General features: G+C 39.8%; 1 protein-coding gene across 1 annotated transcript in view; it reads left to right on the top strand.

Annotated features, from left to right (window-relative positions):
• SCAI (suppressor of cancer cell invasion) overlaps positions 1 to 15,852 on the top strand; it is a 46,759-nt gene that overhangs the window by 18,764 nt on the left and 12,143 nt on the right. The window contains exons 4-12 of the mRNA XM_050908167.1: positions 4,601 to 4,696; positions 5,322 to 5,408; positions 5,984 to 6,082; positions 7,424 to 7,520; positions 9,506 to 9,604; positions 11,270 to 11,422; positions 12,259 to 12,360; positions 13,146 to 13,247; positions 14,898 to 14,976. Of these exons, the coding sequence (XP_050764124.1) occupies positions 4,601 to 4,696; positions 5,322 to 5,408; positions 5,984 to 6,082; positions 7,424 to 7,520; positions 9,506 to 9,604; positions 11,270 to 11,422; positions 12,259 to 12,360; positions 13,146 to 13,247; positions 14,898 to 14,976 (914 nt within the window). The remainder of the gene's footprint in view (positions 1 to 4,600; positions 4,697 to 5,321; positions 5,409 to 5,983; positions 6,083 to 7,423; positions 7,521 to 9,505; positions 9,605 to 11,269; positions 11,423 to 12,258; positions 12,361 to 13,145; positions 13,248 to 14,897; positions 14,977 to 15,852) is intronic.

The raw sequence follows: 15,852 nt of genomic DNA on the forward strand, positions 1-15,852 counted from the left end.
CAAACCTCAGCACCTTTAATTGGTTTTCAGCCAGTATTATCTGGCTTCTGCCAACAGCCATGCCAGCATGGCTGAAATGAACTACTGACAAAAAATTAATTATAAGCATGTAAGTAGTGCTGGTCTTTGCTGAAACTATACGGCAAGAACTGGATAAAATTCTGGACTGTCTGTGGAATTTATCCACCAGCCACTCTAGTGTGGCAAGGGAACCAGTCTCCTGTGCCCAGTGTGAGAAACCCATCCTTTTAGAACATCTGAGTTTGTGTCTTCATGTCCAGTTTGGAATGTTTTAAAAGCCAAGAAATTGGAAACGGTTTCCACTGGTTGTTGGAGGCTATTGTAATGACGTGTGTAACTGTCTTCCTTGTCTGGATAGAACTGTCCTAAATCAAAGCATCTCCATTCCCTCCTCTGCATCTGAATTCCTTCTTGCTGCCACTTCGTCACTCCTGTAAAGCTGATCGTCATCAGTAACAGCATGAGTGAGTACCCCTACCACTGCCTGTTCTGTAGCCAGCATCCTCAGCCAGGCACATCCCAGAGGAAATTGAGGCTGTTGCCTTTTTCTCTCCATACTGCTCTAGTATCCTTCTGTAGATCTGGAAGTAGCAAAATGTCTTGCTATAATGTAGGTCGTCTGCTCTCAAGTTGGGTGTGTAATTGCTTCTGGATCATATATTCCCTGTCTCCTTCAGTGGGAGGAGCTGTATTAATAATCCACTCTGCAATCAACCAAGTCTTCAGTATTCTTTTGGGCTATTTCTCACCAAATAATGCAGATCCTCTGGTCCGATTAAAAAAAACTGCACTAAATGTCCTCTTTTGCTTATGCATCCATTTTCTCACAGCAAAATTTCTTGATACATGGGAGCGACATGCATGATGTTCAGAACACAAAACAGTAAATGGATGGCAGCAGTAGCAGCTCTTGTCTGCAAAAATCTGTGGTGAAACCACGGTAATGTATTGTCATAAATGAAGTTTTATTACAGCCATGTCAGAATACTATCAAAAGAACAAGTGCTACTGTCTGTTTCCATGGAGATCTTTCCTGTTCCCTGGGGAGCCGAGGAATCGCATGGTATTGTGCAGCTATGCCAGCTGCAATTAGGAGAGCACGCCGCTTGAGAAATATACACGCAGACACCCAGCAGTGACTGTGGACAGCAACGGCCAAACACGTGTGCACTGCGCTAACAGAGGCTTTTTCAAACACCACTAATTTTCATATATTCAAAACTAATGCAGCGCAGTGAGATTCATTTTATAAGATGAGATTAATTTTATAAGAATGCTTAGGCTCGTACAGAGGAAGGTACAGAATCGAGGGGGTGACGGGTGTGCAAGGGAAGATGACAGGTGAGGTATAGAGAGCGTATTAGCTTACTGATGAGGGATATATGCATAAGCATGATCAGCAAATAGTTACCTGCTTATTTCTTAATTTGTGCACATACCTGCTTCTCAGTGTTTGAGAGAAGGGTATGTTTTCTTGTTTCCTTGTGTTAGAACTTTGCTCAAATGTCCTAAGCAACTTGGCCTAGAAAGCCCAATTTACTACTGGTAGGGTTCTTTGAGTCAACTTGCTCATTCAGTCATTCTTTAAGTTAGTGCCAGGGAACTTTGATTTTTTTTTTTTTATTATTTTTTTTTTAAATGATCAATTTTAGTGTTGTTTTGTATTTGTACTCACTTTTTATTTTAATTTTTTTTTTAAATTGAAACTTGTGGATGTGCTAATTAAATTTAACACTACCTCCTGCTATATCAAAGCCTGCAATATATCTTAGGCATGTGTTTGGACAGTTTCTTAACTTCTTTTGTTCAGCTAAAATGTTTACATCTATTACAACAATAGAAAGCGGTGAATCATTCATTGCAGTAACTGCTTTAAATTTCCATGTGTTTGTATCAAGCTATATTTGGATGAAGAGGTTGGTGCCCTGAAGCACATGTTTATACTCCTCTTTACCCCTCACTACACCAAAGTATGTTCCAAGATGTTGAGCAGCCAATTGCAAGTTTTAGGGGATTTTTTTTTTTTTTTTTTTTTTTTTTTTTTTGTAAAATCCTGCCCAGATTCCTTGGTGTCTTCATAGAATAGCAGCAGCAAGTACTGGAATGGTTTTCCAGGCTGGTAAGAGTCATAGCTGATAACGGATTCATTTTACATGTAGTAACTAAGCTAGGTCCCTTCAAGCTGTGTGGGAAGTACAGTTGGCTGATGAGCAAAGGAATATTAATTTCCTTTTCTACCTAGGGTGCTGTTAAAGCAATTACAGTTAGCAGAAACGCGCCAGTACGCTGCTCTGGAAATCGTAGTGTACTGCTTTGCTTGTCTTACTCCTCCAGAGGACATGGCATGGTTTCCAAAAGGTGGTGTTTCCCTCAGTCTCGACCTCCCAGGCTTGGAAGCGGAATATGCTGCTTTTCTGTGCCCGTCTGCTGAAGCCTGAGGTGTTGGATGGTACGTTAACCAGCACAGTGATTTGAGAGAGCATTCCCTGAAGAAATCATTCTTGAATCAAATGAAAGCTTATGCCGTCTTGAAAAAGCTGTTCCACTTCCACTTACAGAGTTGTATACCTCCTTTGAATGAGCTTCAGTATAGATTTGTAGGCAATGTGCTCAGTGAGACTGAGGGGTTTTGGTCTTCTCTGTGGCATTTGTTCCAAGGTTCAAGTAACTCCCAGGAGACGGCCTTCTGTTAGGATTGAGAGCACAAACCTTTAAAGCTAAAATCCTTAGGATTACATCATAGTTGTGGGGTGGAGGTAGAGGGAAATATATCACAGGGTGGAAATCGAGTGGAGGTATGAAAGCAGAACTGAACTGGATTGACTAACTCGCCTTATAGCGCTGGAGACTGATATGAAAAAACCGGAAGGTCTCAGGTTCTGACATATCACTAACTATGAGTTAGAGGGTGATGAATGTTGGGGTGATGATGTAACCTGACCCAGTGAATGTTAGCTGTGAGCATCCGTATGCTTGCTTGACCTGGTGACATTTGGACAGCTGATTTATGTATGATGTTATAGGGTCTGTTTCTCAAACACAGTGAACAGCCTCATCCATTTAAAAAAGATTATTTCCTTAATGAGTAGCAAGAAATATTATCAGTCTAAATGAGTCTAAATGAACTAATTTCCATTAGATTATTCTGCTTGCTCGTGGGTAGGTTTTTTTTTTACTGTGATATTTTAAGAGTCCAATTTAGCTTTCTGTGCATATAACCATAAAATTACTTGTCTTTTAGCAAGACGGTAAGATGTTTTCAATCACATCTTGAAAAATGCATGTAGGAACATGGTCATTTCCTATTTGGAGTGATTATTTGTAGGCCTGTTCTTCTGATGCTGTTGAGAACCTGTTAATATTGAGGAACCTTGATAAAGGCATGTTTACAGGGGTTAGAGAGCATGGATTCCTTTTTGCCCTTTAGACTGTATTTGTCCATAAATACCAATGTTTTTGCACATATCCAATCACTTGACTCATGTTAACTCGCTCATGGAGAGCACTGCTTCCATCTGCTGCTATTTTGTGTGTTGGAGTAGCCATTCCAGAATCCCAAGCACGTCTGGAGAGAACAGGATCATGTCAACAGTGTGTCATGTGTTCATAATAAATACTGTATAAATACACTGTAAATATACCATATGTTTCATAACTAACTTAAAAGTGAATGTCTACATGTATAACTGGTGGAAGCTGTTGGACAGGACCCATCTTGTTGAACTTTTTGGGGAGGGAGAGTCAGCCTTTCGTAAGGGGTCTGTGCAGGGAGACTGTCAGTCTGCAGCTGGACAAGTGCTTTCGGGTAGGACATTAAGGATTGTGGATATTGACTGGCAATAGACACTAGAATAACTAGAATAATTCTGCTGTTCTTTGAATAAGTGATTGAATTATGGTTCTTGCGTTTGAAGGCCTAGTTATTGTCTTAGTAGGAAAAGTTTTACTTCAAAAAACTTATGGTTAAGCTGCACACCTTCAGTTTGATGTTATAGCATCGTTCTTGTTTGTATGGAACCTGCAGAGCTCAGGCAGTTTGAGACATTGGCTCTCTGTGTCCCCAAACAGTGATTAAATGTAGGCAATCACTCACAAGATTTGCAAAATGCATGGGACCTTTATAAACACTGATAACTTTAGTCCTTTTGCATTTGAGAAGTGCCTAGAGAATTCGTCTCAAAGTAGGAAGCGATAATTAGGAGACAGCACTGAAGAATTTCTTCATCCCCCCAATACATGCTTCTTTCTCATATATATGCATATGCAGTCTTTTCTAGTATATATGTTAAATGAATACGCTGTCTGGCTTGTGGCATGTTTTTAGGGATACTATGGTCAGATCTTGATATGTGTACTTCCTACAAGCTAAACTGAATTTCCTTGCAGATTCCAGTAACAACAGGTTTTGAGAAACTACAGGAATCATGGTTCTTGTAGTTCTGGGTGCAGGCAGCGTTATAAAGCATTTCAAGTCAATTCTGAACAAAGCTGTTCTGACATTGACACAAATACGCTGCCGTCACACTGGACGGACTAGAATCTACTCTGTAACTCTGCGTTTGTCACTTGTCTGTTGCAGGGATTTACCTCAGTATGGGCAAAAGCAGTGGCAATCCTATTTTGGGCGAACATTTGACGTTTACACCAAACTCTGGAAGTTTCAACAGCAACATCGGTAAGAGGATGTTGTAGGCAGACGTGTTCTGTGGATTTAAGTGCAACTTTAATCTCTGGTATGCCTAGGGCCCCAGTTAAGATTGAGATTTCACTGTGTTATTCAAGCATGAAGGGAGGGAATAGTCACTTCCTGTAGTGCTCTCAGTCTAATGAATTAAAATGTTGCAGAATTTTCAGTGTGACTTTTTTAACAAAACCTTTTGCTCTACTTGAATGCATGTTGCTTTAATATATTACCAAGGAGAAGCAGGGATGATGGCTTCTGCAGTGCAGAATCCATCTGGAATGGTGTGAAGCGTCTTGCTGCAGCGTGGGCTCTGATCTTTCACACCTTACATTGGCTGCGTAGTCTGAGTGTTCTCCTGAGAAGTTGTGACCTTTTGTTGTGTGTATTTTGTGCAACATACTTATGTCTAGCTCTCGCAAGTTTATGCAAGATAAATGGTCCTTGTTCTGGTGTGTGTATGCAGTGCTGTTGGCTCTGTGAGGGACTGCTACTGGGAATGCCACACCAGTAATGAAAGCTGAATTTGGCCCTACAATGGCTCTTTGTCTTGTCTGGTGTGATGTTCTGAGAAATTCTGGAATGCCTTTTAATCTTTCTTTTCTCTCTTGCGAAATAGACAAGTATTGGACAATCGGTATGGGTTGAAGCGGTGGCAAATTGGGGAAATTGCTTCCAAGATTGGGCAGCTCTATTACCATTATTAGTAAGTAAGCACAGAAAAGGATTCAGTAGGGGAATGCAGTGTTAGTGGCAGCTCCATGCCAAACATCTGGATACTCAGTCAGGAGAAATCAATGTATCAGTTGAGTCATGATGCCTGTTTCTGAATGAGAAGGCCCTTGGGACTGCATGGGGATGCTGCAGAGAAAGGCACCTGTGAGCCCAATACCACATTGCTAGTCACGTTGATACTGCCTAAGGACTTATCTCCTACCTCAAAAGGGTCTCTAAGTCTTCCACGTGTGCTGCATTTGACTGTTGTGCAGAAGTGTGATTTACAAGTTTGGGAGCTTAATGTTCCTTTAAACTTTTCAATTAACCTGTCACCTGTACATGTGGGTACAAGATGGGCAGATTTGATTGTTATCTGAAATAGAATCCAAGCTCTGAAATCTGTCTTCCCAGCAGGCACAAAGAATGAGAGTCTGGCTTTCATACGATATTACTTGAGGAAGGAGTTTTGCCATTGATGCACAAGATGGTTGAGGGGGCAGGAAGGGAGGGTTTGGCATGGATTTCCATCTGAAGCAGTGAGCTAATCTGATTCTTCCTCTGCAGCTTGCGCACTTCAGAAACCAGCTATCTCAATGAAGCTTTCTCCTTCTATTCAGCAATTAGGCAGAGGTCATACTACTCCCAAGTCAACAAAGAAGACAGGTATGTCTGAATGAATGCCCTTGTTTTTTCAAGACTAGAACGGTGTATGAAAGCGGCAAATAACTAGAAACTGTAGGAGCATAACTGGGATAAAATCAGTGTTGTTGAAGGAAGCTTCTTTTAATCCTCCTGCCATGATTAAAAACCTCAGTATAAATAAAAGCTTTGCTGTATGACTGGAGGAATATTCTATTATCTGGTCCTGGCTGGAAAGCTGTTAGCCCCAAAGTTTTGTCATTTTGAGTCCTGAGCAGTATCAGTGCTGGGACCTAGTATGCTGTGGCTGGAAGATCGGTCAGTTGGGCTGAAGCAGAGGAACATGTTTGATTCTAATCAGGCTTTTCAGGGGAACATCAGTTAGTACTGCAATACAACAGCCCTCTGTAACTGACTGGGACAAGGTCCAAGAGCTTCAGGAAGCATAAAATCTTCCTTTTAAGACACTATACTGAGAAAGGTACACTCAAAGCAGGGCTGTGTTGTGGCAGTGCAGAAAATGTGCTGCCTGCCAAGAACATAGACAGATATAAATAAGAATAGGCAGAGAACTCAGTTCTGGATCCTGATCTTACAATCTAGCCAGTAAACCTGGGTTCCCTCATCAAAGTAAAGTTAAAGAAGAAATTATCTGAAGTCATCATCATGATAAATGCAGAAGGCTTGTTAGGGAGTTTCCTGCCAAGCATTCAAGGATCTCTGGACTTAAACTAATTGTACGTCTCTAGTCTTGCTGATGTCTGAATGCACCTGTGTGCCAGAAAAAGATGAAAGTTTCCCTGCTCTCTTCTGATATCTGTTGATCCTATTATCTTCTCTCTTAAAAACCTCTCATTTTCAGTCTGAGTGCTTGAGCTGTTTCAGACAAGGTAGGATTGACCAAGCATGTTTCTAGATGCTGTCAGAAGATTTTAGAAATGGATGAGTAATTGTGGGCTATGCTGACTTGCAGATCTCTAAGTTGTCCCAGGTGGGTGAACTCTGAGCCAGCTGTGATATCACGGGATGCAGTGGGGTCAGATAGTGCCCATGAACTGTCAAAAGGTTTGAAGAGCCAGCGATTATATCTGACTCCCATGCCTGTTCTCATGTAAGGAGACTGTGGGGAAGGGGGAGGCTGTGGCTTTCTTGATGTATATTTTATGTCCCTGTACTCCATTTTAAATAAATCTCTAAGCAGCCAGGTAGCTATGGATCTCCACATGAATTCAGTTAGTACTCTTAATCTGCGGAGCGTTCAGCCTTGCTCTGGTCTTAAACTCCTCCTCTGCCTTATCCCTGCTGCCTACCTATGTTCTATTTTAATCTCAAATTTGGCTGTGGTGTTTTTGTTGTTGTGTTTAGGCCTGAATTAGTGGTTAAGAAGCTGCGTTACTATGCAAGGTTTATAGTGGTTTGTCTCTTGCTCAACAAAATGGATGTTGTAAAGGACCTTGTAAAGGTATGTTAAAATGAGGATAAAGTTGCTAAGGGGTGGGAGGTTGTGGGTTTTCCAGGGCTTTTCTGCTAATTAAGGAATCCATAAGATAGTCTATTTCAGTTGAAATATCACTCATTAGATCTATGATGTTAGCTGCTGCAGCAGCATAGCTTTTCATTTTTTTTCCTCATTTAATTGATTGTGCTGTTGGATGCCACAGAAGGAAGGAATAACATGACTAGAGCTATGGAAAGATTCAGTATGATGTAAACATTTGGCTAGAGAAAAACTTTACAAATTTATATAGTTAATTAGGAATAAACTGTAAGATGCATGTTATTCATCTCAAAATGTGGGGATCATCTGATAACTTTTGAGTACATCTTCATTCCTGTAGTGGATTTAAGACATTGGTGGAATCTCCCCCAGCAAGTCTTCATGACACACTGTTGCTTGGAAAGCCAGTGTCTCCTGGCATGATGTTGAGCTTATTTCTCTTCCCTTCCGAACTGCTGTCACTCTGTCCCATGTCTAGAACACATCCTGAATACATTTTGCACCTTCCAGAGACCCATCAAAATTAAACCTTGCTAAATGATTGTTGTGGTTTAACCCCAGCCAGCAACTAAGCACAACGCAGCCGCTCCCTCACAGTGGGATGGGGGCGAGAATTGAAAAAAACCCCAAAACTCTTTGGTTGAGATAAAGACAGTTTAATAGGACAGAAAGGAAGAAAATAATAATAATGATGATAGTAATAGCAACATGACAATAATAATACTAAAAGAATTAGAATATACAAAACAAGTGATGCACAATGCAGTTGCTCAGCAGTCGCTGACCGATGCCCAGTTAGATCCCGAGCAACGATCCACCCCTCCCAGCCAACTCCCCCCAGTTTATATACTGGGCATGATGTCATACAGTATGGAATACCGCTTTGGCCAGTTGGGGTCAGCTGTCCTGGCTGTGTCCCCTCCCAGCTTCTTGTGCCCCTCCAGCCTTCTTGCTGGCTGGGCATGAGAAGCTGAAAAATCCTTGACTTAGTATAAACACTACTTAGCAACAACTAAAACCATCAGTGTGTTATCAACATTATTCTCATACTAAATCTGAAACGCAGCACTATACCAGCTACTGGGAAGAAAATTAACTCTATCCCAGCCGAAACCAGGGCAATGATGTAGCTGTTACTATGAAATTGGAGAGGCTGGAACTGCATATGTTTCTGCTGTGGGAGTAAAGCACTGAATGCCTATAAAAACAAGTCTTTAGGTACAACAAATAGAGTACAGGCCAATGTTGATCATTGCTTTTCTAGTATATCTGACATCTTCTATGAATCAGACATTTAATAATGACACTTTAAGCTCAAATGATTTGATAGCATTGTTTGAACACCAAGTAAAAATACTCCAATAGCTGCAGCCTAGACAGGGAGGTACCCTTTAACTACAACAAAGGAACAGCGTGCTCCTCCTGACAGCATATGCTTCCCAAACCCCTCAACAACCTTGCTGCAAGCAGCTTCTGGTATTGACAGTTTTGTGTAGGTTGCATTACTGTCTTTGTGTCTAAGCTTACTTGAACTGCTAGCTTAGCTTAGTAGCAGCTAAAAAAGCCATGCCATTCACTTTCTCAATGTATTTAAAGTTACTTGTAAGCTGAAATTTGAGTCCTTGATATCCATTGCTTATGGTAATAACCAGTGACATAGCTGTGAGTGGGATAGTTATACTTAACTCCAGATATTCTTTGCATTTGGACCTACTTAAAAGACACTTTGCATTGCCAAAACTCAGTGTAACATTGGCATTCTGTCCTCTGAAAGAGCGCGTTTTGGCTGGCATGTTAGTCATAAGTGTGCTGCATATGTTCTCAAGTTTTTTGGTTTTTTTATTATTCTTAAAGGCCAGCATAGCTAACCAAATTGTAAAGTTACTGACTGCCTGTTAAGCTCTCAGTTTAAGAAGTGACTATGGCTGTCTTTGAACTTTTTACATCAGGAGCTGTCAGATGAAATTGAAGACTACACTCATCGTTTTAATACTGAAGATCAGGTGGAGTGGAACCTGGTTCTTCAGGAAGTGGCAGCATTTATTGAGGTGAGAATACCATTCCCTTTTAGTTGTTAGTTTAAAATTTTCTGACTTGTTCACTGAAGTGTTCCTGTATCACCACCTCTGTGTGGTAAGCAGGTGTGCCACGTGCAGGGACAGTATTCCTGTCTGATTTAATCATTGAAATGTGTTCACAGTAGTGTAACAGTGACAGCCGTTAAAGTGTCTGAATTCAGACCTGTTCATGTAACATATTGAAGACAGAAGCATGAAGCTGAGATACACTTGGTCACCTAACTGTTTTTGCTCTTGGTGTTCAGAAAATAGTGGAATTGAAAGTACAGCAGTTATCATGGTCAATATTTTGGAGAGACTGCCAACTCTAGTTCTGTTTTTGTGGAAGCCAATCCAATTTGCTGATGTTTTGATATGTTTCAAAGTGTACTTCGTTGGAGTACTGGTCTATTACACTGGCAATGCATAAGCAGTATATAATGGAAAATACGGTGTAAGCATGGCAGATAGGCTCTGTCGTGGTTTAACCCCAGCCAGCAACTCAGCATCACACACCACTCCCCCCTCCCAGTGGGGTGGGGAGGAGGATCGGGAAAAAAAAGTAGAACTCGTGGGTTGAGATAAGAGCAGTTTAATAACTGAAGTAAAATAAAATATAATACTAACTAATAATAATAAAAAAATATAATAATAATTGTAATGAAAAGGAATATAACAAAAAAAAGATAAATAAAACCCAAGAAAAGACAAGTGATGCACAATGCGATTGCTCACCACCCGCTGACCGAGCAGCGATCCGCCCTCCCTGGCCAATTCCCCCCATTTATATACTGGGCATGATGTTCTATGATATGGAATATCCCTTTGGCTAGTTCTGGTCAGCTGTCCTGGCCGTGCTCCCTCCAAGCTTCTTGTACACCCGCTTGCTGGCAGAGCATGGGAAACTGAAAAATCCTTAACTTAAGATAAGCGCTACTTAGCAACAACTAAAACATCAGCGTGTTGTCAACATCATTCTCACACTAAATCCAAACCACAGCACTGTACCAGCTACTAAGAAGAAAATTAACTCTATCCCAGCCGAAACCAGGACAGGCTTTTAGCATAGTTGTAATGTGACCAACTTCTAAAGTTTGTTAAAAGGAAAATAAATCTTTTTATTCTGTCAAATGACAGTGTTCTACTTTCCTCCTTTTGTACAAGATGTCACTATGTAACACGAGTATTTATTTAAATATTGCCAGAATGGATGGCAGCATTATCATTCACTCATCTCTTTTGCTATTTATTTCTAGGAAGGGAAGGCAAACTAAAATAGTGCGGAGTTCTTCTGTGTTGTAGGAATGCTTAGTTTATTCTGCGTGAATTTGTAAGGCTGTTGATGACATTTGGTTCCTCAGGTATAGAAAAGCTGAAGCAGAGTTTGTGTCCTTTGAGGAAGTATGTTTTTCTATTTGCTGTACCTTCATGTGCTTGTACCATGTTTTTGCTTGCAGTCCCTAAGACCTGTTGCTTTTCCAGCATTACTCTGTAGCCTGCATACAAATACACAAATAGATGTATGGCAAATTAATTTAAAAAATCTGCCTCAGTTATGAAATATTTACTCTAAGTGACAAGACCTTTGGACTTCTCTCTGACTGCAAATCTGTATGTTTTCTTGAATTCCTGATTTATTCTGGTTGCTTTTTTTAGGCAGACCCTGTCATGGTTTTAAATGATGACAACACCATTGTAATCACCTCTAACAGGCTTTCTGAAACAGGAGCTCCATTGCTAGAGCAGGGAATGATAGTGGGACAGCTTGCTCTTGCAGATGCGCTGATTATTGGGAACTGCAACAACCAGGTAAAAGAAATTCCGGGGACCTGGGTTTGTATCTTTGGAGTTCAGAGTCCCTCCCCCTGTGACATCCCTTCTGATCATACAACAGAGATTCCAATAGAGGTGAACATTAAAATATTTTGATTGTGATGTTTGCAGTGGCAGCAAGAAGAAGATGTTCTCAGAAATAAGAGCTAAAAATGAAATGTTAGACCTGTGATACTGACCTATTGCTTATATTCATCATGTCAATTAAGTAGATACAATTGATTTTCATATACTGGATTGTTCTTAACAACATTCAAGCATGAGAGGCTTCTGGGATATGTCTAGAAAAAGCTTGACTTAGGCTTTCACATGACATACTCCAGCTTGTTGCAACTTCAGTTGCAACAAGAAGGGGTTTTCAAAAGACATTCAAGATCTTGTTTTTTAGATGATGATGATAGTGAAGTTGTACAGACTTCATGACTTCTCTCTGAGCTCTTTTTTCAGGTAAGCGAGGGAGTTGTATCTAAACTACAGTTTGTGTATCTTTTTCAGATTTTGTCTAAATTCATAGTACATAGTGGTTTCAGCACTTGATTTGTAAACACCCCAGAAAAGTCTGTAATTTGCGAAGTAGGGGTCTGTACTACTGTGAACTGGCCTGGTAGACCAGTAATAAATAGACTTTGTCCTCTGTGAGCTCTTCTAAAAATCATTCACAGGTCTTTAGAGATTCAAAGATGACACTGACAGATCCCTGAGAGACAGAAAATGGTCTGTCTAGTATACAATTGAATCTCTTACTTGGATAATTCCAACGAAATACTGTTTAATCTGTATCTGGCAGAATAAACTGTTTGACTCTTTTGCAGGTCAAGTTCAGTGAATTAACAATTGATATGTTCCGAATGCTACAAGCACTTGAAAGGGAACCAATGAATTTAGCGTCACAAATGAACAAACCTGGAATGCAGGTAAGTTCCATGCCAGTGACAAACCTGGCAACAGATCTTAACTGGGGTTTGTTTGTTTGGTTTGGTTTAAATGGTGTACTCTCTCTGTATTGTCACTGTGCAGAGCAGGTTAGTAAAGCTGGTGTAACTATTACTAGAAGTTAGTGAAGAGTAGCTCAAACCTGTGGAGTTTGATCCACGTAATGTCTTCCCCGCCACCCCCTTCTTTTTTTTTTCCTTAGCAAACCTTCAATAGTTAAAAAATAGCAGAAACAACTATTTGAGCATCATTTCACAAATGGTTTACATTGGTCTAGCAGAGGTACTTCTGAAAGCATGCCTGTCCTTACCCGTATACACTCACCCCTTCCTTTGTTTTCACTCTAGCAGTCATGCAGCCAGATAAGTTCATCAGCTTGCTAAGTCATCTGAAAGTTAAATATCCCCTTCAGAGAAAGCATAAATAATATTTTATGTGGAGGCAAAAGGAAATACGTAGATTTTCATTTATTTAATTGTGACGAGGAGTGAATTTTTTCACTCTTTTCTTGGGTGATGCTTTAGAAAGTAAGAAAGATTTGGGTAACGAATTTAAATGAGGAATAATATAAAGTTCTGGTTCGAATACTGTACATCTTGCTTTACTGCGTAGTAGGAAATGCAGCATGGGCAGACCATTTGTGTGGGAAGTATGTTGAAGATGAACATTCTAATAAATAGAAATTTAGAGGGTTATGAAACTGCTTTGGTAATATACGGTTGTTGGGTTTTTGTGTTGTGTTTTTGTTTGTTTTTTTTCTTAACAGGAGTCGACAGAGAAACCAGCCAGACGGGAAAACCCCCATAAATATCTACTTTATAAACCAACCTTTAGCCAGCTATATACATTTTTAGCAGCATCATTTAAGGTTTGTGAAATTGGTGAATTTATTTGTAATAGAAAAATATCCAGAATGGTATGTGACACTGAATAAAAAGTGGTTGAGATAATATTTTATACTTCAAAATAATGAAGCCTTTTTGGCCTTCTTAAAATGTTCAATGTGATCTTTAGAGAGGATGAAAATATTATAGATATGTGTAATTTGTATAATAAAGGCAAATCTGTTGACTGCTGTTAAGGGAAAGAAAAAAATTCATTTTAAGACAGACACCTAGCTTGCTGTTACACAGCAGTTGTATCATTGCTAAAATATAGCCATCTTCCAAGCAAAGCTTCAACAACTCCTGTGCAAGCGGTCTTAGTACTAGCTGTCCAGTATCAAGTGTGGTGCATGGCAATACTATGGAAAGCCTTAAGTAATGTGATGTAATGTAATAGTTGCGTATGATTTAATCTTATCCAGTAATTTTATTTGTGCATATGTAGGTACACACGCATATATACAGACATTTATATTTTTATATACAGGCATATATATAAAAATGTTTCCTATATAAAGTTTATCTATTTCCTATATATATTATATAGGAAATATTTCTTGAGATAAGAGATCTGGAGAACAGAAAAATCGTAAGAGTATTATTCTAGTTCATGTTGTGCCAAACACAATCCAAAATCAGGGAAGTATGTCAAGAAACTGTTGCTCTTAAGCACTGTACACCTGGTAGGTCTCCAGTTCTGCATCCCATCTGAATTGCATCTCTCTCCTGCACGTGCTCTATTTTTATCTGCCTGTCTTATTTTGTTACCCACTGTTCTCTTCAATGTAAGTAATCTATACATTTGTAGACTTTTTTAAATACAGTTGCTGTGCTTATTTTAATTTAACAAAGTTGCTGGGCTCATTGTGCTTAAATATGACTGTACAAGTCAGCAACTTAGGATTTAGTAGTAAAACCAGAATATGAATCCTATAAAGAAGCAAGTTTCAGTTTGTTTCAATAAACAACTGGAAAGAAACAGCTGGTGAGGTGAAGGAAGTGCATCCTTACTACTTAGAATTTTGGGTGCCTGCATACTCAGCCTTTTGCAGAAATTAAAAGCATCTGTTTCCTCATGCAGACAGCCCATTAGAAAGGTGGAAAATAGATTTCTTTTACAGGTCTATACAGAAACCTGGATGTGTTGTGCTTGTTGTCCAGCTGAGAAGGGTCAGGGGGAAGAGGCAGATGTTGCAGACTCTGGGGTATTTGGAAACAAAGAACTCCTTTAGGATCCTGAATTGTTTGGGAGTTAGGGTCTGCGTGGATCTTGGCAGCTTTTGGTTTCTGTATCTTGGAAAGCCTCGGATCTGGCTAGATAGTAAGGGAGTCTATGTGGAAGCAGATGCCTTTTTAGTGCTGCTTGAACCTCTAATATCAGCCTGGAGGTCTGTGTGGAAAAAAAAGTATGAACATATCATCAGTTTACATTTTTGTCTGTGTACTCACCTATTTGAAGGGGGTGTATGTGGTGAGGAAGGGTGTATGAACATGTGAAGAATAGAGTGGAGGGAAGCCAGAGGCAGGAGTAGCACAATCTTAAATGACAATGTATTTATGAAGGTGGTGATTGAATATTAAAATAAACTTATACATTTCTTCCCTTGCCACTCTTCTTTTTATTTGAATTTCAGGAGCTGCCTGCAAACAGTGTACTGCTGATTTACTTGTCTGCCACGGGCGTGTTTCCATCAGGTCGTTCGGATAGTGAAGGTACAATAAAGGAATGCTCCCTGTCATGAACAGGGCTTGAATTCTCTTTATGTTCCAGGACAAGTGACCAAGAAAGATGTCACAAAGCTCCTTTTAAAAAGACAAGTCAATTTTATTCTCCTGTCTACTTAGTAAGATAGCCTTTTTTTTCCACAAACAATAGTTAATTCCCTGTGTTTTAATTAGTGTGCATTAACCTGAGACCTTTTCAAAGGACACGTCTGGTTTCTGATGCATCTGAAGTATTAAAAGCTTCACCAATTTTGAAGACCACATGGCTCAGTTGATGCATCAGTGCAAAGTTAATAAAATGGCTAAATGGCACTTTGTGATTCTTTCCAATCTCCAGTATTATGAGAACATATGGTCAAGAGATGGGTGGTAAAAGGGCTGAAGCGTCTGCAGGGACTGTTCTATTTGCACGCTTGTTAACCTGACAATTCAAGCCCTTCTCATGATTTTTGGCAATTCCCCTCACTTCATCTTCCTGTTCTTTGCAAACTAGCAGAATATTTGGATGCAGCTGCAGTCTAAAAGCTGAAAACTGGTTGGCTGAAGTAAACACAGTCAAAAGATCTGTTTATATAATTTAAGCAAAAAAAAAAAAAAGAAAGTTTTTAACATCCTAAATATTGTACACGCCTCATCTGTTTGAGACTTGCATTCCTTTATAAGATGCATGCCTTGTCCATCCCAGTGCATGATTTATAGAGCTCTCAAAATGTTAAAGGAAAAAAAATCCCTGTCAGCTTTGGATTGTGGCAGTGATTTTTTTAAATGCTTTTAACATTTTACTTTTTGCTGCAACTTGGTGATAGGTTCTAACTAAACCGTGTTCTTTAAAGCCTGTGACGTGTCCACTTCACTGCATGTACA

Source organism: Gymnogyps californianus, chromosome 18 (genome assembly GCF_018139145.2).
Source record: "Gymnogyps californianus isolate 813 chromosome 18, ASM1813914v2, whole genome shotgun sequence".
NCBI classification, from domain to species: domain Eukaryota; kingdom Metazoa; phylum Chordata; class Aves; order Accipitriformes; family Cathartidae; genus Gymnogyps; species Gymnogyps californianus.